At 43.7% G+C, this 24,454-nt stretch overlaps 1 protein-coding gene across 6 annotated transcripts in view; it reads left to right on the plus strand.

Annotated features, from left to right (window-relative positions):
• The window catches only part of SPATA13 (spermatogenesis associated 13), a 113,980-nt gene that overhangs the window by 75,309 nt on the left and 14,217 nt on the right, over nt 1–24,454 (plus strand). For all 6 annotated transcript variants that reach the window (XM_054015419.1, XM_054015418.1, XM_054015424.1 and 3 more), the window contains 6 exons: nt 8,450–8,586; nt 8,890–9,069; nt 10,171–10,356; nt 14,666–14,845; nt 16,892–17,124; nt 24,321–24,450. In XM_054015419.1, coding sequence (XP_053871394.1) covers nt 8,450–8,586; nt 8,890–9,069; nt 10,171–10,356; nt 14,666–14,845; nt 16,892–17,124; nt 24,321–24,450 — 1,046 coding nt within the window. The remainder of the gene's footprint in view (nt 1–8,449; nt 8,587–8,889; nt 9,070–10,170; nt 10,357–14,665; nt 14,846–16,891; nt 17,125–24,320; nt 24,451–24,454) is intronic.

A 24,454-nucleotide genomic window follows, 5' to 3' on the forward strand; every position in this document is an offset into this window, starting at 1 on the left:
TCAGGCTTTTAAATATCATAAAGTGGGGATTTTTTTTTAAAGTTATGCTTTCTTTTTCATCTTTGGAAAAATAGCATTGGCTAACAAATACAGCTACCTCAGATTAATTTCTTCTTTGTTATTTTAGCTTTAGTATATCCAAGGTTTCATAAATATAAATGTTTGAGGATAACAGATTATGAAAGTAAGGATTTCTATCATTTGGGAAAGGAGTGAAATCAAAGCAGTGCTGGTCATATCTAGATATTACGTTAGCAAACTAGTTATTATAACTACAAAAGTCATGCGTGAATAGCTTTCTAAATCAAAGTCCTGATGGCAAGTGGGCGGAATATTAGGAGACAGCAAGAGCAATACTTCTATTTTTTCTTAGTTATAGGAAAGTTTTATTTTGTGTTACCTAATATAAAATTATAGATATAGTCAGGGGTGAAAGTAATAATAAATGCTTATCGGTACGGGGGTGGCTCTGGCCCACAGAAGGGGCAGGGCCTCGGGTGGAAGGGATGCGGGCTGGGTGCTCCGCCTCCCCCAGCCAGCCCATCTGCACTGCCTGGCCCCTGCCACCTGGGGCTCTGGCAGCAATTTAAAAGGGCCCGGGGCTCCGGCCGCTGCTGCGGTAGCCAAGAGCCCCGGGCCCTTTTAAATCGCTAGCCCTGGGGCAGCTGCCCTTTCACCCCCCTCCCGTCAGCGGCCGGGGGGGGGGAGGGAGGAGGAAAAAGGGCAATGACATTAAAGTGCGGCGGCAGCACTTTAACATCGTTGCCCCTTTTGCCTCCCCTGTCGGTGGCCCTGCCAGTACGGGGTCCCTACGGGCAGAGGGGAAGGAGCAGGGACGTTAAAGCACTGCTGTGGCAGCGCTTTAACGTGCTGTGTACGGGCCAGTACCGGCTTCTTACCGGTACGCCGTACCAGCTCACTTTCACCCCTGGGCATAGTGTACACCCACTAAAAGCTGTTTTTTGGGTCTCTGATGTGCAAGCGGCACAAGTAGAGATGAGGTTCTTGTTAGGGGTAGCAGGAACATGTTTGGTGGGAATTTAGATTCAGTATTCAGAATTTCCCAACAGACTTGACTCTTGTTCGATTTGGAGTTACAGTTCATGCTAGCTGGACATGAGAGGATTTAAATGACAACTCTCCCTCACCCACAGCCAATCAGAGTTTCATGGTGGGGTCGGTTACTGTGCAGGAAAAAGCTGGAAAGTAAAAAGGAAAATAAGGTTCTGTCGGGGCCATACCACAAATATTGGGAAATGATCTGGCAGTGGTTGCAGAGTTTTTTAAGTAGTCCCAGTGAATAATGGAAGGTCACATAGTTAATTTGCCTTTTTTTTTTTTTTTTTTTTACATATTCTGATCTTTTCCCTTTTCCGGCTTCAGGGTCTGGGAACCCACCTTGGGAGGGTCTTGGCTCCAGGGTGAGGAAAAGGTCCTGGCTGCTGGGGAGAACGGATTCTCCGTTTCCCTGCTGCGCATTCTTCTCCTCCTCCTCCTCCTCTTCCTCATCCACAAAATCCTCCTCCCTGTTGCGTGAGTCTCTCCCCTTGCAGGTGTCCACAGATAGTGGTGGGATAGTGGTAGAGTCCCCCCCCAGAATGCCATGCAGCTGATCATAGAAGCGGCATGTATGGGGCTCTTACCTGGAGTGACCGTTTGCCTCCTTTGTCTTTTGGTAGGCTTGCCTGAGCTCCTTAACTTTCATGCAGCACTGCTGTGTGTCCCTGTTGTAGCCTCTCTCCACCATGGCCTGTGCGATTTTGGCATATATATTAGCATTTGTTCTTTTTGATCCGAGTTCTGCCTGCACAGATTCTTCTCCCCATACAGCAATCAGATCCAGTGTCTCCCATTCACTCCATGCTGGAGCTTGTTTGCGAATCTGGGACTGCATGGTCACCTATGCTGCTGAGCTCGCCACGCTGATCAAACAGGAAATGAAATTCAAAGTTCCTGGGGCTTTTCCTGTGTATCTGGCTAGTGCATCGGAGTTCAAAGCGCTGTCCAGAGCGATCACATTGGAGCACTCTGGAATAGCTCCCGGAGGCCAATACCGTCGAATTTCATCTGCACTACCTCAAATTCGACCCAGCAAGGTCGATTTTAGCACTACTCCCCTCACCTGGGAGGAGTACAGCAGTTGATTTTAAGAGCCCTTTAGGTCGACGGAACGGTGTTGGGTGTGTAGACGCATTGCTTATAAAATGGACGTAACACAGCTAAATTTGACCTAACCTCGTAGTGTAGACCAGGGCTCTGAAGCAGACCTGAGGACAATGAGAAATCCTACCATGGAAAAACCTGATTCTAAGACCCAAAGCCTGAGATTAGGCTTTTATTTTTATATTGAAGCAATAACTTCTGAGCAGTATTGATGTTTCTTCTTTCTTCCTAGGAAAGAAGGAACTGTGTAAACTGTACAGTTGTTACGACTTGAAAAGAGGTGGAATGTGGCTGGACCTATGTTCATATACATGGCCTAGAACCCTGCAAGCCCTGCTGAGGTGCTGGTGCAGAGTTGTGTTCTTATTGTGAGGGATGCCTCATTTTGGCCTCTCTTTTTGTGTCTGCATTTATTTATGGATGCAGTTGATGTCATTTAGATTTCTGCATGTCTGATGGTGTCCTCAGTTATTTGTGCTTCTTCATTCCCGTCCTTCTCCCCTTCCCCCAATCCTCTTGTGCAACAAGCAACTGGCCCACAATAACTCATGTGATATTTTGGCTGCCTTGCTTAGCATGGGGCTGGGACCACAAGGACATACAGAACTTTTGGGGGCAAATGCTGATCCCATTGAAATCAATGACAGTTCACTATTGACTTCACATAGGCCAAGGCCAGGGGATATTAGACAGCTACCATAATTAACAAACAGGTATTTGTTGGTCCCTTGAGTCGCTACTGAAAGGAGTTTTCAATGTAGTGAGATCTAACCATCTTAACTTAATTTTTTTGTCCATATTTTATGTTATTCCTTTTTCATTTGCCTACTCACATTCTCAGAGGTGTGATAGAGTAATTCAAAGGGGTGAACCTGTTTTATGTTATAGTTTTAGGATTTTGTCTGGACAGCACTTGTTCAGTGTGAATTCTTCAGTCGTTGATGCAGATCCCAGGGTTGGGGGCTTTTTATGACTTAAGCAAAGGAATTTTCTACGGATGACTCATTTTTTAGTTGTTTACTGATTTGTATTGCAAGACACCTTGCAACTGTGCTGTATATGTGCTTTTCATAATATACGGTAGCTTATTGTAACTGATTATTCAGCAAGTCTGTTCTCAGCAGGGAATTATGGTGCAGTTCAATGATTCAGACGGGAGAGCTGTATTTTTCATGTCCCCTGGTCGTCTTCAAAATGCAGCAGATCCTGGATTTTAGTAAACAAACGTCATTAATATTCTGTTATAAGTTTGGAATTTCATTCTCTCCCCGAGATGGTACAATAGGAAACCATGTGATTTCTGTGGGTGTTGTGATATGCTGTATGCAAAGTCCCTTGGTGGTTTTCTGAGCATATTACTAGAGAAACCAGCCCCTAGTAACAGGACTGGCATAGCTAAAGGATGTTGTTTCCATATAGAGAATCAGTAATTCTGAGTCCCATCCACAGACATATAGCACCATGACTTCTTTTAAAATTATTTCAGGATTTTCTTTTTATACCAGTTTTCAAAAAATTAGTACAAATGCAGGTTGTTGAAGAGTACATGATTTGACTGTAGGGGCAAATCCTGCCCTTGCCTCTAGAACCGATGCAATTCCCCTATGCAAAGGGGAGCACAATGCTGGGATGATAGATACTAATCTCCATAGCATCCCCTGTGCTCTGACATGAGAGGGTTGGTGGGGTCATTGCTGAAGTGGGCTATGGAATGAGTGGAGACAGGGCTAAGTGGCTATTCGTGTCCTTCCTTCTCTACCCCCTGTGGTAGAGTTACACTGAGGCTGTGGCCTGAGTGAGGGAATGCCTCCTCTGCCCCATCACCCCTCAGAGCAATTGGCTGCTGTTTAGAATTTGGGTTATAATGTAGTGATAGTCACTTGTAACCAAACAAATATATCACAGTTTAGTTGTGAAGTAACAGCAGCATATAAGAACTATGAAAAATACCTTTGGGTGTATAGTTATACCTACACATTACATTTTGGAATAATATCATAAATGCACAATGTTATGCAAAGCAGTATTGGAAGACATATTTTTGCATATGGCTAGAAGAAATTGTAACTCCCAATAGCTTTTTCCTGTGACTTGGAGTAAAAGAGATGTATCCTTTGAATTTAGGTTGAAACTCTAATTCACATTTAGCTGCTTTAATGAAAAGTAGCAAATACACTCTCTGGCACTGACAGGACTGAAAAACATTCTTCATTGCAGTGTCATTAGCTACAGTGCAGTAGACTGTAAGTACATTATCAATGAACACTGTATATACAGGTTTTTTCTTTTCTGTAACTTCCTCCCTAAGGGTACCCCATGATGTCACTGATCCACTAAACCCACAGCTATACGGAACAGTGAGTGCGCTGTCAGTTTCTAAGTAGGCTCCGGCCTGATATGCACATACAGAAGCTCAAAGCAATGAATAAGCTGTTTCTGAATTTTCAGTAGCTCAAAGGCTCTAAGCCTTTCTGGTTCTCTGTGAACCTTTTAGGACTAAGCTTCACCTATTAAAGGCCAAGCCCCTACTCTGTACGTTGTTTTTGACAGCAGCATGGTAGCCAGGTGGGAAATGGCACGATTTTGGAGTCTGGAGAGCCTTCAGATGGGTATGTGTGAGTAGAAGGTTCACTCTTTTATTCTCTGTAATGTTTCTGATTTAAAATTATCAAGTGTTAGTGTCCCTGGGCTTCGTTCTGATCACATTCATGTTGTTGTAAATAATGTAAACTCCACTGCAATCAACAGTTACCACCAATGGAAAGCTGGATAGAGATCAGAATCAGGCTCACATTGTCTTAAGTTTTTGCAATCCATTAGAGCTCCAGGGATACCCATCCCTATCTGTAAAATATTTACTCCTGCCGGTAAACATTAGAGGAATAGATACAGAGAGAAAGTGATTGGTTGTTGTTTTTGTTTGTTTGTTTGTTTGTTTTAAATCTAGCTACCAAGGCAATGGAAGCCTCTTGACTGGTAAGGAATCATGAGCAGTTACCAGCCCCAAAATTACACTCCTTTTTCATCTCTAGTTAAATGTTTTAGAGTATTTATGTCTACTATCTTTGCTGCAACAAACCAGTTGTCAGTACTGACATTACAATGCGGCTGTAAAAATGAGATCTGGGATGAAATTTAACACTTCAGATTTGAGGCTAGAAGCTGATTTGTATATATTATTTATTTACAGATTTTCGGGAAAACAATGTCAGTGAGTTTTAAATTATACCACTTTTAAAATATATAGTTCTATTAGTTTTCAGATTTGTAAGCCTATGGCTGAGAGATCTCAACTTTTTAATAGGAATTTTGCAGCCTCCTTGATTAGCTCTATGAGACATTAATATGAATGTGTATTTTAAAATGTTTTGTGGTGGGTAGAATAACTGTGTTGTTTTATGTCAAGACTAAGGGCAAAATTGTGCCCTTCTAAAGAAAGAAAGCCACAAGGTAAATGTTTTAACTGATCTCTGCATCCTATGGCCTTGATTACTGTTGGAAAAATTAGTATCCATGTAAACGGAAATGCTTGCAAGGGTGCAAGTGTAAGCACTAATATAGACAGGGCTATCTATACTGTCATGAAAACCTATGGGTTACACTGTACAGACTATCTGCGTGTGATCCAAAAAGCAAGGCAAGCCTCTCTGGTAGAGGTGGTTGGGAATTTTTTGGCTGGCTGGCTTTTTGTCAAAAAATGCTGATTTGTCAAAAAACAAACAAACAAAAAAACAACCTTTTTGTGGAAATGTATAATTTTTGACAAAAGTTTTGCTGGGGAGGTTTTTCAGCTTCAAGGTGGAATTTCTGGTCAAAACAAGAGTTAGAGAGGGAGAAATCCAACCTAGAATAGCCAATAGCCTGCTGGTTAGATCACTCACCTGGGATGTAGGAGAGTCAGGTTCAAGTCCCTCTTCCAAATCTGGCAGAGCAGGGACTTGAACCTGACTCTCCCAGGTTCCATGTGAGTGCCGTAATCTCCCCATCTCTCCTGCCTTTCTTCACCAAAAAAAAACAAAAAACAAAAAAATTCAAAATCGCTTGATTTCATCCCACCACAGAATGGAGAATTTTTTTTGAATCTTGAAAATTTTAATGGGATAGGAAAACCATTTCCCACCTAGTTCTACTCTCTGCTTTTTTCTCCTTCATAGCCTACTCCATGCAGGATTACACTGCAGGCCATCTGCAAGGGCAGCGCATGAATCCCCCCTTCGGGGAGGCTACCCCGGCCCCGCCCCTTTCATCCCTGCCCCCTGGAGCCCTGAACCTACCCCTACCCGCACCATGGCCAGAGAAGCCCCGGCCCACCCACCCTAGCATCTTGTGGCTGCTGGGCAGCCCATCCTAGCCACGGCGGTCGGCCTGAGCACTGGCCTTCCTGCCTCAGCTGCCAGGGCCACCGGCCAGCCCAACACCGGCGTGGCCACCGGCCAGCCCAAGTACTGGCCTGACCCCCAGGCCAGTCCGAGCACTGGCTAGTGTTGCCAGGTGTCCAGTTTTCGACCGGAACACCCAGTCAAAAAGGGACCCTTGTGACTCCGGTCAGCACCACTGACCAGGCCGTTAAAAGTATGGTTGGCAGTGCTGCCAGTGCGGCGGGCTGGCAGGCTCCCTACCCAGCTCTGCATGGCTCCCGGAAGTGGCCAGCATATCCCTCTGGCTCCTAGGTGAAGGGGCAGCCACAGGGCTCTGCATGCTGCTCCTAATGGGAGCCAATGGGAGCTGCAGGGGGCAGCGTCTGCAGGCATGGGCAGTGTTCAGAGCCCCATGGCCGCCCCTTCACCTAGGAGTCGGAGGGACATGCTGGCTGCTTCCAGAATCTGGCTGAGGTAAGTGCTACCCAGAGCATGTGCCCCAATCCCCTCCCGCACCCCAACACCCTGCCCCAGCCCTGAGCCCCCTCCTGTACCCCAAACCCCTCATCCCCGGCCTCACCTCAGAGTACAGAGCCCTCACATCTCCTCCTGCACCCCACTCCCTGCCCTAGCCCAGTGAAAATGAGCGAATGAGGAAGAGTGGGGGAGAGTGAGCAACAAAGGGAGGGAAGATGGAGTGAGCAGGGGCGGGGCCTCAGAGAAGGGGTGGGGCAGAGGCGTGGCGTCAGGGCGGGGCAGGGGTCAGGGCAAGGGTGTTCGATTTTCTGCAATTAGATAGTTGGTAACACTAGCACTGGCCCAACCCCTCGACTGCTGGTCAGCCAAGCTTCCTGAGCTTGCCAGGCCGCCAGCCCGAGCTGAGTCCCTTCTGGCTTCAGGGGAAGGGAGAGCAAGGGTGGAGCTTCGGGGCGGAGTATGGGTGGGCCCATGGCCTAAGTTAGGGGAGACTAACCTGGCCTATTATGGCCGCTGCCTCTGACCATCTGCCTAAGAGTCATATAAAGATTATGGCCCAGATTTTTAAGGGTATTTAGGCATTGCTGTGCTCAGAATTGCAATGCCTAAGGGCTGGTCTACACTGGGGGGCGAAGGGGGAGAGGATCGATCTAAGATACGCAACTTCAGCTACGCAAATAGCATAGCTGAAGTCGAAGTATCTTGGATCAAATTACCTGGGGTCCACACGGCGCGGGATGGACGGCCGCGGCTCCCCCGTCAACTGCGCTACCGCTGCTCGCTCTGGTGGAGTTCCGGAGTCGACGGTGAGCGTGTTCAGGGATCGATATATTGCGTCTTAATGAGACGCGATATATCGATCCCGGATAAATCGATTGCTACCCGCCAATACGGTGGGTAGTGAAGACATACCCTAAGTGTCATTCTCAAAAGAGACTTAGGCACTTATGAGCCTAAATTGTTTTTGACAGTCAATGGGATTGAGGCTCCTAAGTGGCTAAACCCTGTTTGAAAATTAACTTAGGCTCCTAAATAAGTTAGGCATTGGACTCCTGAGCTCAACAACACCTAAATACCTTTTAAAATCTGGACCTAAGTTCTTTCCCCTGAACCAGGGACCCTGCAGGAAACTATTGTATCTACCTACCTGTGACACAGGCCCAAAAATTTTAATGGTTTACATCCAGGTCTACTTCTGTGTAGCTCTGTTTGCTTCAGTGGGGTTATTCCCAATTTGTATGGGTGTGTAAATGAGAGGAAAATTACTCCTTAAGTAAATGTGGTGGTGTTATATTTTCAAGAGCAAAGGCACTTTCTAAGGGGTTTTGCCTTAGCCTATTGGCAGTTTTATGTTCACATTTTTTATTAAATGGTTTTTGTATGTTTGCTTTTCTGAGAAGGCTTTGATTAAACCAAATTACTCTGTTTCAAGCCTGTCACTATTGTTTTAGTTGTTACAGATGGTGGAACTGAATCTTCTGCCTTAGTTGATGACAATGGTAGTGAGGAGGATTACAGTTATGAGGAGCTCTGCCAACCCAGCCCTAGATACCTGCAGCCTGGAGGGGAACAGCTAGCAATTAATGAGGTAAGAGGAGGATACTTTCCAGTATGTCTAACCTTTTGGTTAAAGTGATGATGCCTCATATAACTGTACTCAAGCTTGGGAGTCTGGGATCCAGACCTTTTTGCTGCATTATCTAATTTCTCAGACAGATAATTATACAAGGACAGATTTCTCAAAATACTCAGCTCATCCTGCAAGAGGTTGTATTTATTTATCTCCTTTTTGTTTAATTATGCTTGTTTAGTTTTCTAGCCGTCTACAGATTGGTCTTTGCTGAGCTTTTGTCCTTCACCAACTCTCTTCCCCCCCCGCCCCCCATTTCAGCTGATAAGTGATGGCAGCATGGTTTATGCAGAGGCACTGTGGGACCACGTGACTATGGATGATCAAGAGCTAGGCTTTAAAGCTGGGGATGTCATCAGAGTCCTTGAAGCTTCCAACAAAGACTGGTGGTGGGGAAGAAATGAAGACAAGGAAGCCTGGTTTCCAGCTAGCTTTGTCAGGGTTAGTAACCTACGTCTGTTTCTTTTCTACAACCAGGGCCTGATTCACCACTGCATTATTGCAGCTTTACATCAGTTTCCTGGTAAAATGTCAATATAACAATGGTTTGTTTTATTTTGTTAAATGTTGCTATTCTCGATTAAGCATTCATATCTTTATATCCTTGTTTCATGCTGAATGCCCCAAACCAATATTAAATTGAAATTAGGTGCCTGATTCTCCACTGCCTTGCATTTGCAAATCAAAATTGTAACACCTTATGACCACTTTTCACAGGCATAAAAGACTACACAAGGGACAGGGCAAAAGAGAATCAGGCCCAAATATTTGCAATCTACTTGGCCACATATTACTGTCACTTACTCCTGGGTAACCCTTTCAAAATCCAAATAGAAATGAGGACAGAGACCCAGCTTATCATTATTATTATTTGGACTATGTCCCATGGAGGTAAAGGAACCAGCACTAATACCACTCAAGAGTGGTCAATATGTACAGAAAGAGCACAGCAGTTTTGGGGATGGAGGTGGGAACATCTGTTCTACTCAGCATTCTCTTCTGATACTCTCACTTCAGAAAAATGTATTTTTAACTTTAGATATCAGTGTGAGTGTGAGTGCCCCATTCTTTGGGAAAGGAGGACAATTGGGGAAAGAAGAAATTACTGTAATTGATTACTTCAGATCAGTGTCATCCGAATTTAACATGAAAAATAAAGCCACAATTTACTTATTTGAGTATTGGCAATGAGCGCCCACTGCTCATGGTCTCTCTAATAAATCTGCACTTCTGTTAACAAAAAATACAGGCAACATTTATATGATGGCCTTCGGATACTATGGTGTTGAAGGCCATATGGGTACCCGGAAAGAAAGAGTGGGCCCATTACTGAAACCTTTACATTAGTAGCCAGTGGAAATACTTGCATAAGAGTTACATGATAGACCTTATTAGGACTGGGGACCAGTTATATAATAATAATTAATAATCAGTTATGAGCTGCCTTTATTGTAATTAAATAAAGTTTGTAATAATTTTTAACATTTGTTTTTGTAATACCTTGCTGCACTACTCTAGCTGTCTTTTCTGTTATGAATGCAGCTACGAGTTAATCAGGAAGAACTTGGAGAAAATTGTGGTAGCATCCAGGATGAAGAGCAACATGCAGATGCTAGCAAACATCGCCAAAAAATTGCTGAAAACAAGGATCAGATGAGAACCAATGTGATACAAGAAATAATGAACACGGAGAGAGTCTATATCAAACATCTCAAGGACATCTGTGAGGTACAGTATCAAGCCATAGACTTAGAGCATTCCACAGACCTAGTTTGAAGAAATGTCCCTTATGAGAGAAAACTTGAGCATTTTCTGTTGTCAAAAGATTCATCCTTGCAATTCTAAGGCTGTCAATGAGAATGCTCTCTTATGCAGTTCTAACTCTCTTCTTTATTGAACACCATAATATACTTTTTTGAAAGAACACTTCATTTTGTACCTGTTAACAATGCATTGCTTTCCTGACTGCAGTGCTTTCCTACCACTTTGCTTCTGTATATAATTGTAAACCCATGTAATACTGTAGTACACCTCTACCCCGATATAACGCGACCCGATATAACAAGAATTCGGCTATAACGCGGTAAAGCAGTGCTCCGGGGGGGCGGGGCTGCGCACTCCGGCTGATCAAAGCAAGTTCAATATAACGCGGTTTCACCTATAACACGGTAAGATTTTTTGGCTCCCGAGGACAGCGTTATATCGGGGTAGAGGGGTATCTAATTACAATTTAGTGTCTGAACATTTTGAAGGTGGCCTGCAGAGGAAAAAATGAAAAATTGGATTTGTGCTTTTTTTTCTGCAGGCCACCTTCAAAAATGAAAAATTGGATTCTATTTTTTAAAAATATTCTGCTTGTTTAAACTGCAGAAAGATCAGTAGTATCAAGACTTACCTTCTCTGTTTGTTTTTTGCTGGAGTTTCCTTGGAGGACCAGAGACCTGTAGTAGGAGCATTCTCACACCTTAATTGAAGTTTGAGCCTTTAACTATGAACTTTTTTTCTCCCACGTGTGGTTTGGGTGTTTGAGTTAGAATAGTAAAAAAGAACCAATGAAGGATGGTAAACAGCCTGACCAAAAAAATCACTTCTCCTTTCAGTTTGTTAGGTTTCACTTCCTTTCTGCTTGTTATGTCATAGTCCTATTAGTTCTCCAGTCATATATAGAATCTTCCAGGAAAAATAAAAATAATAAGAGCTGCCCTTCTAGTGTGGCAAACAAGCAGATTATTTTTTATCTGGCCTAAAGAAACAAAACAAAGGCACAAACCCATTTTTTCAGGTAATCTTTAAAATGTTTTGCTAAATTTCAATTCCTTGAGCAAGATCATCATTAAGATACACTTTTTATCTATGCCAGGGTAAGTGTAATTAAATCTTATACTTCAGGACATAAGCTATAAAAGGTCAGGGGGGATTTTTACCAACATGTGTATCTCTGACACATTTGGCTTGCTTCATGGTGGGTAAATTTCCTCTTCCATTGAAGCATCAGGTATTGGCAGTTGCTAGAAGAATACCAGTGATGCAGTATGTGTGAGAAACTAACGTTAACTTTCATTGGCTTAATTCTGTTGCTGAGATACATCAGTACATACATTGATGTCAGGAGGAGCTGGAGCTCTCAGGATTTGGCCCACTGATATTAATTCTTAAACATCACTAATCCAGTTCATCTGTGGTTTTTTTTTTTTTTTTAAAGACAGAGTGGCTGTGCATTTAGTGGACCAGTGCTAATGCACATGTTTTCCAAGGGGAATAAATGTGCCCAAGTTCAGCAAAGAGTGAATCACTCATGGCTGTGCAAGCAGGACAGTGAGGCTGGTGGTGTGCTTACATGTAGGTCTGAGTCAGAGAAAAATTTACTCCAGAGGCTGACCCAGAGTTACAAGATCTGCACAAGAAATAACTTCCTTTGTGGGAGCCGGTGCACCAAAGCAAAAGGCAAAAAACACCAACTTGGATTGAAGCATTGGCACCTCCCTTAAAAGGCAGGGGTTGGGAAGGTAGGGACATGCATGGTAGCACCCAGCAGTACCCAGAAATGGTATTCAGAAACTCCAAGAGTCTGCTTGAACCTAGTTACCTCACTGCAGCAATTGCAAGTTCTTTGGTGCTTGCAGCTCACGGGGAGATCTGGGAGCAACATGCCTGACAGCGTCCAAAGGTACAGACATCTCCTAACCACACGGCAAACATCTCCTAACCACACGGTTTAACCTCAGTGCTCACATGCACCTGGGTTCCGTACCCTATTGTGTGCAACAGATGTTTTCTGGCAGCCATTTTAGCATACTGTATCCCAGTCTCCCCACAGTGCGTTAAACAGCAGATATTTATTAGCTTGCCAGGTGTGCCTCGCTGCTACATATTTGTTGATCATATGCCTCTCTGTGACAAGCGGCAGAAGCTGACCACTTACCTCAGTAGAACCCTAATCCTTTCTCTTCCTCCTGGCTGCACAGTTGTTTGTATTACCTGCTCTTTGGTACTGAATGCAGAGTAGAAGTTACTTCAAGTGCTTTGTGGGGTTGGAGCATTGTAACATATCTACTTAGAGACTGAGACAGATGTACTGAACTGAACCCATACAGATAGATATAAAAGAGAGAGAAATATTTGTTAATGGAGCATTTGGGTTTTTAGGTAGCAGTCATTCCAGTACCAGTTGGGTCCTGTCCATGCTATAGATTTTGCCGTGTTTAAGCAATGTTTAAACACAGTAGCACTTCAAGCGTATTATAACAAGGTAATCTTATCTATGTGGCTGGGACCAAGCCCTGAAATACTCAAGAACCATGCGCTAGTGTAACACCAACAGACCCCTGGTCGTCGGCAGGCAGGATTGAACTTGGGACCTCTGGAGCTTAGTGCATGAGCCTCTACTGCAAAGCCATATGGCCCTTAGACTCATTAATCTCTCTCTAAGTCAGTGGTGGGCAGCCTGCGGCCCACGGGCCACATGCGGTCCATTAGGGTAATATGCTGGCAGGCCGCCAGACAGTTTGTTTACATTTGCACGGCACCTGCCCGCAGCTCCCAGTACGCACGGTACGCCATTCCTGGCCAATGGGAGCTGCAGGAAGCAGTGGCCGGCACGTCCCTGCAGCCTGCACTGCTTCTCGCCGCTCCCATTGGCCTGGAACGGTGAATCATGGCCACTGGGAGCTGCAGGCAGCCGTGCAAACGTAAGCAAACTGTCTGGCGGCCCGCCAGCAAATTATCCCAACAGGCCGTGTGTGGGCCACATATTGCCCACCACTGCTCTAAGTGGTTTCGGTGCCACTAGATGGGACAGAACACCATCACCCAGAGGTGTGTGGGTTACACTAGCCCTAGCAAAGATTATCTTTAGACAGTGTTTTTACAGAATTTGGTCTCATCTGTACAGGCAAGATCAAACTCTGTCATAGCACAGTTGGGGCAGTTACTACTAAACACTGTGGCAAAACTGGTAGTGCAGGCTCTTCTCCTCCTGGATTGATAGTTATAACAATAAGATGCAGCTCTGTATTAGATATTATACAAGTGCTGACATCTGGCTTCCTGACTAATCAACTCTAGGGTGAAACAGAATTAGGATTGGGAGAATCAGTAACATAACTGTTCAGACACACATCTGAATTTGTACATCCAGTTTTGTAGTGAATATGGCCTTGAAATCAGAGACTGCAAAAATCTAACCTTGGAAAGCAAGCAAAAAAGAGGATGGGAGGAGCTCCGCCTTAGCTCTGCCCCATCCTGCCCTAGCCCCGCCCCTGCCCCTCCCACTTCCCCCCTCAGAGCCTCCAACCCTCCCCCCGCTCCTTGTCCCCTGACTGCCCCCTCCTGGCACCCCTGCCCCTAACTGCGCCCCCAGGACTCCACCCCCTACCTAAGCCTCCCTGCCTCTTGTCCCCTGACTGCCCCCTCCTGAGACCCTCGCCCCCCAAATGCCTCCCAGGACCCTACCCCCTACCTGTACCCTGACTGCCCAAAACCTTATCCACCCCCCCCCCCAGAAAGCCCCACCCCGTCTCTTGACTGCCCCCTCCAGAACCTCCCTGCCCCTTCTCCGACCCCCTGGCTCCCTTGTTGTTGGCCTTCGCCTAATGTCTCTGTGAACTTGCTCAGGAACGGCCTGAGCCGCTCGTCCCGGCACGCTGGGCAGCAGTGGGGGAGGAGCTCCAGACTGCCGGAGGCGATCTGCGAATGCAGGGAGGGAGGGAGGGAGTGATCTCTGCTGCAGGGGAGAGGAGGAGTGGCGCTCTCTGGCTGTCAGAGCCCCATGTAAGTGGCACCATCCGGCCGGGTGCCCTGTTAGCCGCGCGCGCTCTGCGGGGGGGTGGGGGAAGGGGAGAGTCCGGACATTTACAAATTCCCCCTGGACACTATTTTTAGCTCAAAAAGCTGGACATGTCCGGGGGAATCCGGACGAATGGTAACCCTAGGAAAGCAGAATATCAAATTGAGTTGCCTTGTTCAGTACAAACTCCATTTTCAAGCTCTTGATCTCTTTCAGATTTGATACAAAGAGGTTTTCTTGTTTTATTTCCAGGGATATATTCGGCAGTGTCGTAAACATACAGGAATGTTCACCGCGGCTCAGTTAAACACCATTTTTGGAAACATTGAAGATATTTACAAATTCCAAAGAAAGTTTCTGAAAGATCTTGAGAAACAGTACAACAAAGAGGAACCTCATTTAAGTGAAATAGGATCCTGCTTTCTTCAACATGTATGTCATTTAATTCCATTTTGCTTATGAAATAAACAAAATATGATTAGTAAATGTTAAACTACCATGAGGAAGACACTTTAGTTAGTGCTGATTATATGAAAACATTTAAAATCCCTCCCTTTTTTCCACCTCCACCCTTTGAGTAGGCCTATTTTCCTTGTAAGTGAACAGTCTTTCCATTTTCATAGCTATGGTGATCCCAAGGTCCCAGATGAACAGGACTGTTTCCAACAATCACAGGCAATGTTCCCTCTAATTTTTTCCATCCATATGTGGAATACATTTTTTTATGTGCACTGAGGTATGTGCCTATATGCACCACCAGTAGAAACAAAAATCTTAGATATAATATATATATTTTAAAAGTTACCAGAGGGATAATTACTCCAGCCAGGACAGGTTAGGCATTTTAGAACTCACTACTCAAAGAATTAAATTTAAGTGTAAGAGAAATAAAAATTATGAAATGCATAGACCAGTCAAAACACTAAAATAACACTTTGAAAGAATAAAATTACAGAGCATATATGTGCATTGCAGGAAGTACCAAGAAGTAACAATAATAATAATAATACAAGTATGTGTTGGGAGGTGTGTGAGAAAGAGACAGAGACTGTGTGTGAGTGTGAGAGAGAGAGAAAGACAGAGACTCCGTGTGTGTGTGTGTGAGAGAGAGAGAGAGAGACAGAGACTGTGTGAGCTGTCTTCTGGGGAAATGTCAGAAACAATGCACTGTCTCTTTAAGAAAGGCACTCAGTCGACAGCTACTCACCATTCAGACCACAGCAGCTCCTAGTCCTCCTGAGCCAGACTATCCCCTCTGCCCTGCTCTGCAGACATGAGGTACAGGGGTGGGGGGAGGGTGACATCCTGAGAGCACCCTCCTCCCTCCCCCACCTTCTGCTCTGCACAGCCAGCAGGAAGGTCCCAGGAGCAGCTGCAGGATGGGCAACATGGGGGGGAGGGGCACTTGAACACATGTTGCCTCCTGTGCACAGAATGGCACTTAAATCTCTCCTGCCTGGCAGCCCAAGCGCACAGCTTACAGGGAACACAGATCACAGGTTAACATTTACATAACTGCAGGCATCTGAGTTGATTTTGTTCTATGAAAACTACATCCAGTATCTTCCCAGAGAAAATATTAACCAGGGTGATTGATAAAGGTGAGAAAAGAGTCGCATATCATTGCTAATCACCTACATAACCTCCAAATAGACTTGAGAAAAAAAGTTTGGCAAATAAAAATGTCACCGAAAAATGCATTTTGGAGGGTTCAATAACTATTCATGTATTTGGGTAGAACTCACTGAATAGTTCAGGCTGAAAAATACTCATTTTTTTTTTCAAAGTCATTTTGCTTAAAAAGAAAATGCTGTTCTCAAGTTTGGCCAGTTTAAAAAAAAAAAAAGGGTGTGTGTGGGGGGGAGAAACCCCAAAAATGATCAAATAGAAAAACTAAACAAAAAATTGTTTAGAGTCAATTCAGACATCTCACTCAACTCAAAATGACATTTTTTCAATTTGAAAAAATCTCTTAAAAATTGGTTTGGTTCAAATTGAACTAGATTATCATTATTATTATTTTTAACCAAAAAATCTATTATTCGCTCAGCTTTACCAATAACCATAGGAGGCTTCCAATTTCCAAGGCTCCTCAAAGAAAACTCCTTCTTAAAGTGAGTTTGATTATTGTGATTTTGTGGAGGCCTCTGTTTCAGTGTTCACAGAGAACCCTGTATGACTGAAATTCACAAATCTGGTTAGAGTAAAGAGATATTTGGTTTTTTTCCGTTTCAGAAAGCAGCAAGCACTGCTAGTCAATGCACTCCCCTGCGATCCATATTAACAGGAGTTTTACCTATTACCAATTGTAGAATAGATTCTTCTGTGTTTTCTAAATAGATTGTTATTCAGTTTGGGTGTAATTTAGCAAACTGTCTAATTAGTGAAACCAGAAGTGTTTTATAACTTCAATATCGATTTTTGGTTTTGTCTTTTTAAGATGAATGTTTTAGCTAAAGCTTTGTTTTTTCTTTATAGCAAGAAGGTTTTGCCATCTACTCAGAGTATTGTAACAATCATCCCAGTGCCTGCCTTGAGCTTTCCAACCTAATGAAACAGAGCAAATACCGTCACTTCTTTGAGGCCTGTCGCCTGCTTCAGCAGATGATTGACATTGCTATTGATGGCTTTCTCCTTACACCTGTTCAGAAGATCTGTAAATACCCTCTTCAGCTTGCAGAGTTATTCAAATATACTACCGAAGACCATGGGTGAGAGAATTAAAATGATCTGTCTTAGACCATAATGTTACCTTATTGCTAAAGCAGTCTAAGGTAGATTTGGTCAGGCAGTGGATGACAACCTGGCTCCTTAAGATCAATGGCAAAGCTGTGACTGACTTCAGTGGGGACAGAATTTCACCCAATATGTTTATCATCCTGGGACTATGTGAAAAAATATTTCAGAAACAATATACATGTTAAATAGTCACCCTTGCGTATAAGGGGACTGATCTGGAGAGAGAGAGAGAGGGAGGGAAGGAAGGAAGGAAGGAAGGAGAAGAGATTTGTAAACCAGAGTGGAAAAAATACTAGTGATTCCAAGGGAAAAATGAATAAGGGATACATGTAGGGAAGAAAAGGGAAGAATTAGAAAAGAGAAGTGTCTCAGGGTATGTTTACACAGCAAAGAAAAACCTGCAGCTGGCCTGAACCAGCCGACTCGGGCTTGCCAGGCTTGGACTGCAGGGCTGTTTCATTGCTGTGTTGACTTCCCTCTCACCCCTCACTGTTCTAGAGCCCAGCCAGCCACAGGTTTTTCTTTGCTGTGTAGATACACCCTTAGAGATAGAAGAGGTGAAGATGGTCTTAGAAGAACAACATAAACTGAAAGTGTTTAATAGCATTAAACATTGAAAAATATGTTCAAGGGGAAAAAAGATACTGAAAAATCCTTATGAAATGATGTAGTTAGATACTGCAAGAAACAAGTGAATCAAAGGGGGTGGGGTGGAAGAAGAAACAACCAGTATAGAAAGACTCAATAATTTTGTGGTGGAAAAATATATTAATGAGAGATACCCAGACTATCTACATTCATTGTTACTATCTTCAGTGTAGGAAACAACCCTGGACATAGGAACTTACTCAAGAAAAACTCCCTCCAAAGGTGGTATTGAATATTTTCCGGTGATCTGACAATCACTCGAATATGGATCTTCATTCAGTGTTTGGTTAACTGGCAGCCAGTTCAGGAAATTACCATTTCCTTTGCTATTACTGCACTATTTCTTAACCCTGTAATCCCTTCTCCAGTATATATTTTTCCAGATGATGCCCATGATTCAACTGTCTTGGGTTTTATCAGTTGTTTTGGTCTCTCCCCCACCCCATTTTCCCCTTCAAAATTTCTTCAGAGCCCTCACAAAATTCACTTAGAAAATGCTTATCTGTGCTCTGTGTGGAAAGAGGCCATGGGCTTCCCTTGGTCTGAGCTGTTTAATTTTGTTCACTAAATGTGCAAAGGAACTGAGGCTGTCATTTTCTCAACTCACCATGAGGATCCCAGTTTATCAGACCTAAGAGAGCCTGTGTGGTAACCAGAAACAGACTTTGCCTTCTTCATGGAATCATAGTCAGTGCTGCTTAATAAAGAATGATCTCCTTTCTGTAGAATACTGAACCAAACTATAGAACTTAATAGAGATTAAATACCTGCTTTAGTTCTGTACAAGTCTCAATAAATTCTGTAGTTTGGTATAAAAACTGTTGAAAGATTATCATTCTCTGTTAAATTATATTATTGTAGTAATTTCTATAAAGCCCTATTTAATATTGGTTTAATCCCCATTATACTCTATAGGACTTTTCTATAATAGATAAGAGAACAAAAGTCTGCAAAACCTGCTTGTATCTTGAGATATACGCAGAACCATTCAGCTACGTGCATTGTTGTTGTTGTCATCATCACCATCATCATCACTCCCATAACTGCATTGGTTGTTGGCGCACCATCATTGATGAGCAATCAACCAATTGTCTCCACCCCGACGATTGTGTGTCAGTGCTTGAGTCTCCACGAACTCCATTCCTGTCCACTCTTTTATGTTGTCAATCCATCTCTTCTTCTGTCTACCTCTTCTTCTCTTCCCCTGTACTGTCCCTTGGAGGATGATTTTGGATAGGCCAGATGATCTTGTTACATGGCCATACCACTTCAGCTTGCGCTTCTTCACGGTTGTCAGGAGGTCTTCATATGACCCAGCGCATTGGGTAATGATGTTGCAGACCTCTTCATTAGTGATTTGATCAAAGTAGGAGATGCCCAGGATTTTACGGAAGTATCTCGTCTCTACTACCTGTATTTTCCGTTCAAGTTCTGCCATAAGGGTCCATGTCTTGCACGCATACAGAGAAATAGAGATGACCAATGCGTGCAGCAGTTTCAGTTTGGATTCCAGGGAGATGTTCTTATTCCTTCAAATTGGCTTTAGCTTTGCCGCTGCTGTTGTTTGCGCAGTTCTTGCCTTGCATCCTTCATCAGTGATGATTGCCCCTGAATACTTGAACTGTTTCACTGTCTCCAGCTCTTCTCCACTGGCAGTGATATGTGAGCTGATCCTATCACATTTGTTTGTCTTCAGCTTGGTTTTCTCTGCACTGATTTCCATGCCATATTTTGGAGAGGTTTCATCCAATCATTTCACAAGGTTGGCAAGTTCATCTTTGCTGCCTGCCACGCCATCAATTTCATCAGTGAACCGAATATTTGAGATTGTTCACCTCCCAATGCTGACTGTGCATATGTGATCTTCTAGGGCATCAGTCATTATGTACGCCAAGTAGATGTTGAACAGTGTGGGCGAAAGAAGGAGCCTTGCCGGACTCCAACAGTGTGACCTTGTGATGCTAAATTTTTGGCTGCAGCTAAGGAAAATCGTCAGGCCAAAGTTCACCAGAACCAAGTTTGACTTAGAAAGACTCAGAGACCGAAACATTGCAGAGTCATTCCAAGTAATGATCAGCGGAAAATTTGCCCCGCTGCTTGCTCTAGAGGAAGACGTAGAAACAACGACCGACAATTTCAATGCTGTAATGAATGAGGCAGCAATGGACATCCTTGGAGACAGCTGTGAAATCACTCAAGAATGGAAAAGCTACAGGTATTGACAACATCCCAGCCTAACTGATGAAATTTGGAGGAGAAATAGTAATGTACTCACCAAGATCTGCAACAAGATCGGCAGACCGGTGAGTGGCCCTCCACATGGACACAGTCACTAATTATCACTCTGCCAAAGAAAAACAACCTGCAATTGTGTCAAAATGACCAGACCATAAGCTTAATTAGACATCCCAGCAAAGTGATGTTGAAAGTCATATTGAACAAATTGAAGCCACAAGCGGAGAATATTATTGTTGAAGACCAGGCTGGCTTTCATGCTGGAAGAAGTACCACAGAACAGATTTTCAACCTTCGTGTTCTATGTGAGAAGTACTTACAAAACCAGCAGGACATCTACCATGTCTTTGTTGACTTCAAGACAAGAGTTTGACAGAGTATGGCACGAAGTCCTCTGGGCACCCATGAAGAAGTACAATGTTGGTTGTAAGCTTATTCTTACCATTAAACAACCGTATGCCAAGACCAGCCATGCAGTTCTCCTCAATGGCACAATAGGAGAGTGGTTTTGCACCACTGTTGGAGTCCAGCAAGGCTGCTGCCTTTTGCCCACACTGTCTGACATCTACTTGGAGCATTGTCATTGTGAAACTTAAAACTAGGAATTTAATTTTGTTCTTTATGATTTCCTGCTAATTTAAGTGATGAATTAATGTATACTGTGTGCTAGTGCACACTTAGTATGTGGATTGCCTGACTGTAATTTAAACTATAGTCCATTCATTTAGTAAGCAAGCAGTGAATCCGAGTTTCTGGCATACACTCTATAAACCATACAAAGCTGAACGGAGACCTAACTAACTGACTTTACTATGAACTCATGAAAAGCACTGTTATGGGCAAGATCTGTGTGCAAGCTTGGGCTGTCAGAAGTTAAAGGGTGATTTTATCCTCTTGCGCTCCTCCAATATCTTTGTTTATTGTAAAAGCTAGAGGCCAGATAATGTGTTGGTATAAATCAAAATAGCTCCATTGAAGTCATAAATCATTAATAAATAGCCATTCTAAGTACTTCCCTGTGCTGATTTACTTTCTGACTAAATTAAGCTTTTATCTTTAAAATTTGTGTTTCTAGCCCTTACGGTTGCAAGGAAAAGGTCCCTCTATGAACCAGTCTGCAGAGACCCAGCCTGAAACAATCTCTCTGAGTCCAACGTTTACAGTATTCACCTTGGAAAAATTCCCATTGAATACAATGAAATTTTTGCTCGTGGACGTAGTGCGGGATTTTGCCCAATAAGAGAGATGGATTATTGCCATTCAGTTCCATGGTTACTGCCATTATTCATCTCCATGGTTAACTTGGAAGCCCCATGATATCAATTTGAATGCCAGTATGTGTAGCTGTTTCACTGCTGGTAACTTTTGAGCAGGAGCCTCCAGTAATACTGGGCTGTGGGTAGAGCTAGGGCAGGGTATCATCAGCCTCCCCCACATTTTCTGTTTCCCTCTCCTCCACCAGACTCACCCACACAACCCAGGCCAAAGAAGATTGTTTTGGATTGGTGGGAGCTGCTTTCTTCTTTATTTAAACTTCAGTATTTTATTTCAAAACTAATTATTATTTTTCAAATGCCCCAAAATGTGTGAGAGGCACCATAGAACAGTTAAAGACACAGAGTTTATAGTCTGCCAGTAAGGGCACCTGTTACACAACAAGTGGCAGTAATAGACAGACCAAAAAGAGGGGGACTAAGGTAGGAAGGGCAAGGGAAACAGTGATGAGATTGTGCGGTCACTCAATAAGGCATGTCCACCCTTACATTAGTGGGATTTTATTAGTGTTACTCTCACTTCTTATGTATGATGTTGCAGAAGAGAGTTTCTAGTGGGTATTTGAATAGGGAGAGGGAGGTGGATTGTGAACACACACATCCAGACGTGTGCAGGTGGTAAGGCAGAAGCACGTGAGGAAATTTGCAGAAGTGGAGGGGAAGCCAGGGCTCTCAGTCTTGCCCCTCAAACACCTGTTTACATGCAATGGCCCAGCCTGTCAGCAGCCATTAATCAATCCCTCTATGTTCACTGGGAGGTCGGTAAAATGATCCAGTGGCCAATTGATATTGGTATGTTGGTGGATTTGCACAAAACACAGAGCACAGAAAACACCAGCACTTAACAGAAGCACCACGAGAGGGTTCTCGTCTTCCTCCCAAACTTCTGTGACCAAGTAGCTTCACTTGTTGATCTGTCCTCGGCATACGACACTGTCTGGAGACAGGGCCTCCTTCTCAAGGTCTCCCACATCATTCACTGCTGGTGAATGATCTGCCTCTTGGCAGCGATGACTGGGGATCGCTGCTTTAAGGTACACCTTAATGGCCAGATCAGTAGACCAAGAACTCTTAACTCAGGCATCCCTCAGGGTTCCAGTACTTTTTAATTTATATACCGTGGATATACCAGCAACAGAGTCAAGGAAATTCATGTATGTGGATGATATTTCCCTAGCTGTTCAGCACACAAGCCTACATACCACCAGCTGCACCCTAACCTGAGATCTTAGCAGAGTAGCTGATTCTTTCCAATGCTGGAAATTTATGCCTAATCCAAAAAAAACCCCATGGTAACTGCTTTCCATCTGAACAATAAAATGGCTAATACCAAACTTGATGTGCAGTTCTGCAGTGAGAGCGTCAGCCATGAAGCTAATCCAAAGTATCTTGGCGTTACACTGGACTGGAGTTTGACCTTTCGACAACACCTCGAGAACACCCACGATAAGGTCAGGTCTAGTGTCGCACTTATCAGAAATTGGCCAGAACATCATGGGTCTCCAGTCCACGGACCTTATGAACTGCAACAATTGCCTTGTAAAAAGCAACAAAGAGTCCTGTGGCACCTTATAGACTAACAGACGTATTGGAGCATAAGCTTTTGTGGGTGAATACCCACTTCGTCAGACGCAATTGCCTTGGTATATTCTGCAGCTGAATATTGTGCACCAGTGTGGTCTCATAGTAGTCACACTAAACTCCTTGACACTCAACTCAATAATGCTATGGGCATAGTGTCAGGGATGCTCAAATCTACTCCAGTTGACTGGTTCCCAATCCTATCGCACATCAGCCTCCACAGATTAGAAGAGCTGCTCAGACATCTCGCTTTCTTACTCATGTCAATGCAAATTCGAGGATCCCACTGCACCGTGACCTGCAAAACCCACCAAAGACAAAATTAAAATCTTGCAACCCTCTATGGAACCGTATGAAGATCCTTACACCCAACTTTGATGCTGAGGCTCAATGGAGAGTCACATGAAGCACTTTGACCGCTCAAAACAAACAGCTCGTCGTTGATCCTCTTGAGGAACCACCAGGTTTTGATTTATGTCGGAAAGACTGGTGCAAATTGAATCGCATCATGACATCTCATGGGAGATGTGAACAAACCCTCTTTAAGTGGAAAATGAGGCATACACCTGTGGTCACCAGGTACAAATGATGGAGCACATCGTATCTGAATGTCCCCTTTGTTCTTTTGCCGGGGGCCTGAAGGACATTCCACCAGCTCACTGCTGCGGCAATGTATGGGCTATCAAACTTAGCAACAACTACAAATTTATATCTATCTACCCAAGCCATGCAGAAGAAGAAGAAGAAGAAGAATCAATCCTTCCTCCTTTCATTTCTCCTTCTTTGTGCTCATGACCCCCTTAACTCACAACAGCTAGGTAGATTTCAGCAACTCCTCATCCTCTGGATCCTTTCATTGGCCTTTCTAAGAAGAATCCTTGTACGAGACAGAAGAGGACATTCCTCTCACCGCCTATAACATTGCAGCTAAGCAGCTGGGACACTAAGCTGTGCTCCCCTTATCAAGTCACCCCAGCCAGTCCCATGCCTCATTCCCAGCTATTGGGGAGGAGGGAGAGGAAAATATAATCTAAAAATAAATTATTAAAGAGAACATTGTTTTACACAACTGGATTCCTGTTATAAATAAACTCTTTGGGTGAAACCATGTCCCCATTGAAGTTGATGGGACTGGTGCCATTGATTTCAATGGAGCCTGGATATCACAGCTTAGGTTTGATTCTCCACCTCCTTGCCCTGTGTGTAGTAATTTACACCGGTGCAAAGTGGGTGATAGGGTAGCATAGAACTATATAAATGACTATACAAGATGCAAGGTAGTGGGGAATCAGGCCCTTCAGATTTAAGAACTCTGGTTAGGGGGATAAATTGATACTGTAGAGAATCATGCTTCAGACAGTCAGGTAAACTGTGTTGATGTGTTATATCCAGTGCATATAATGTCTTTGAAATCTGCTTCCACTTTACAGTGATTATAACAATATACAGGCAGCGTATGAGGCCATGAAGAATGTAGCATGCCTCATCAATGAGCGCAAACGAAGGCTGGAAAGCATAGACAAGATTGCACGCTGGCAAGTATCTATTGTTGATTGGGAGGTAG

The sequence above is a fragment of the Malaclemys terrapin genome, chromosome 1 (assembly GCF_027887155.1).
Source record: "Malaclemys terrapin pileata isolate rMalTer1 chromosome 1, rMalTer1.hap1, whole genome shotgun sequence".
NCBI classification, from domain to species: domain Eukaryota; kingdom Metazoa; phylum Chordata; order Testudines; family Emydidae; genus Malaclemys; species Malaclemys terrapin.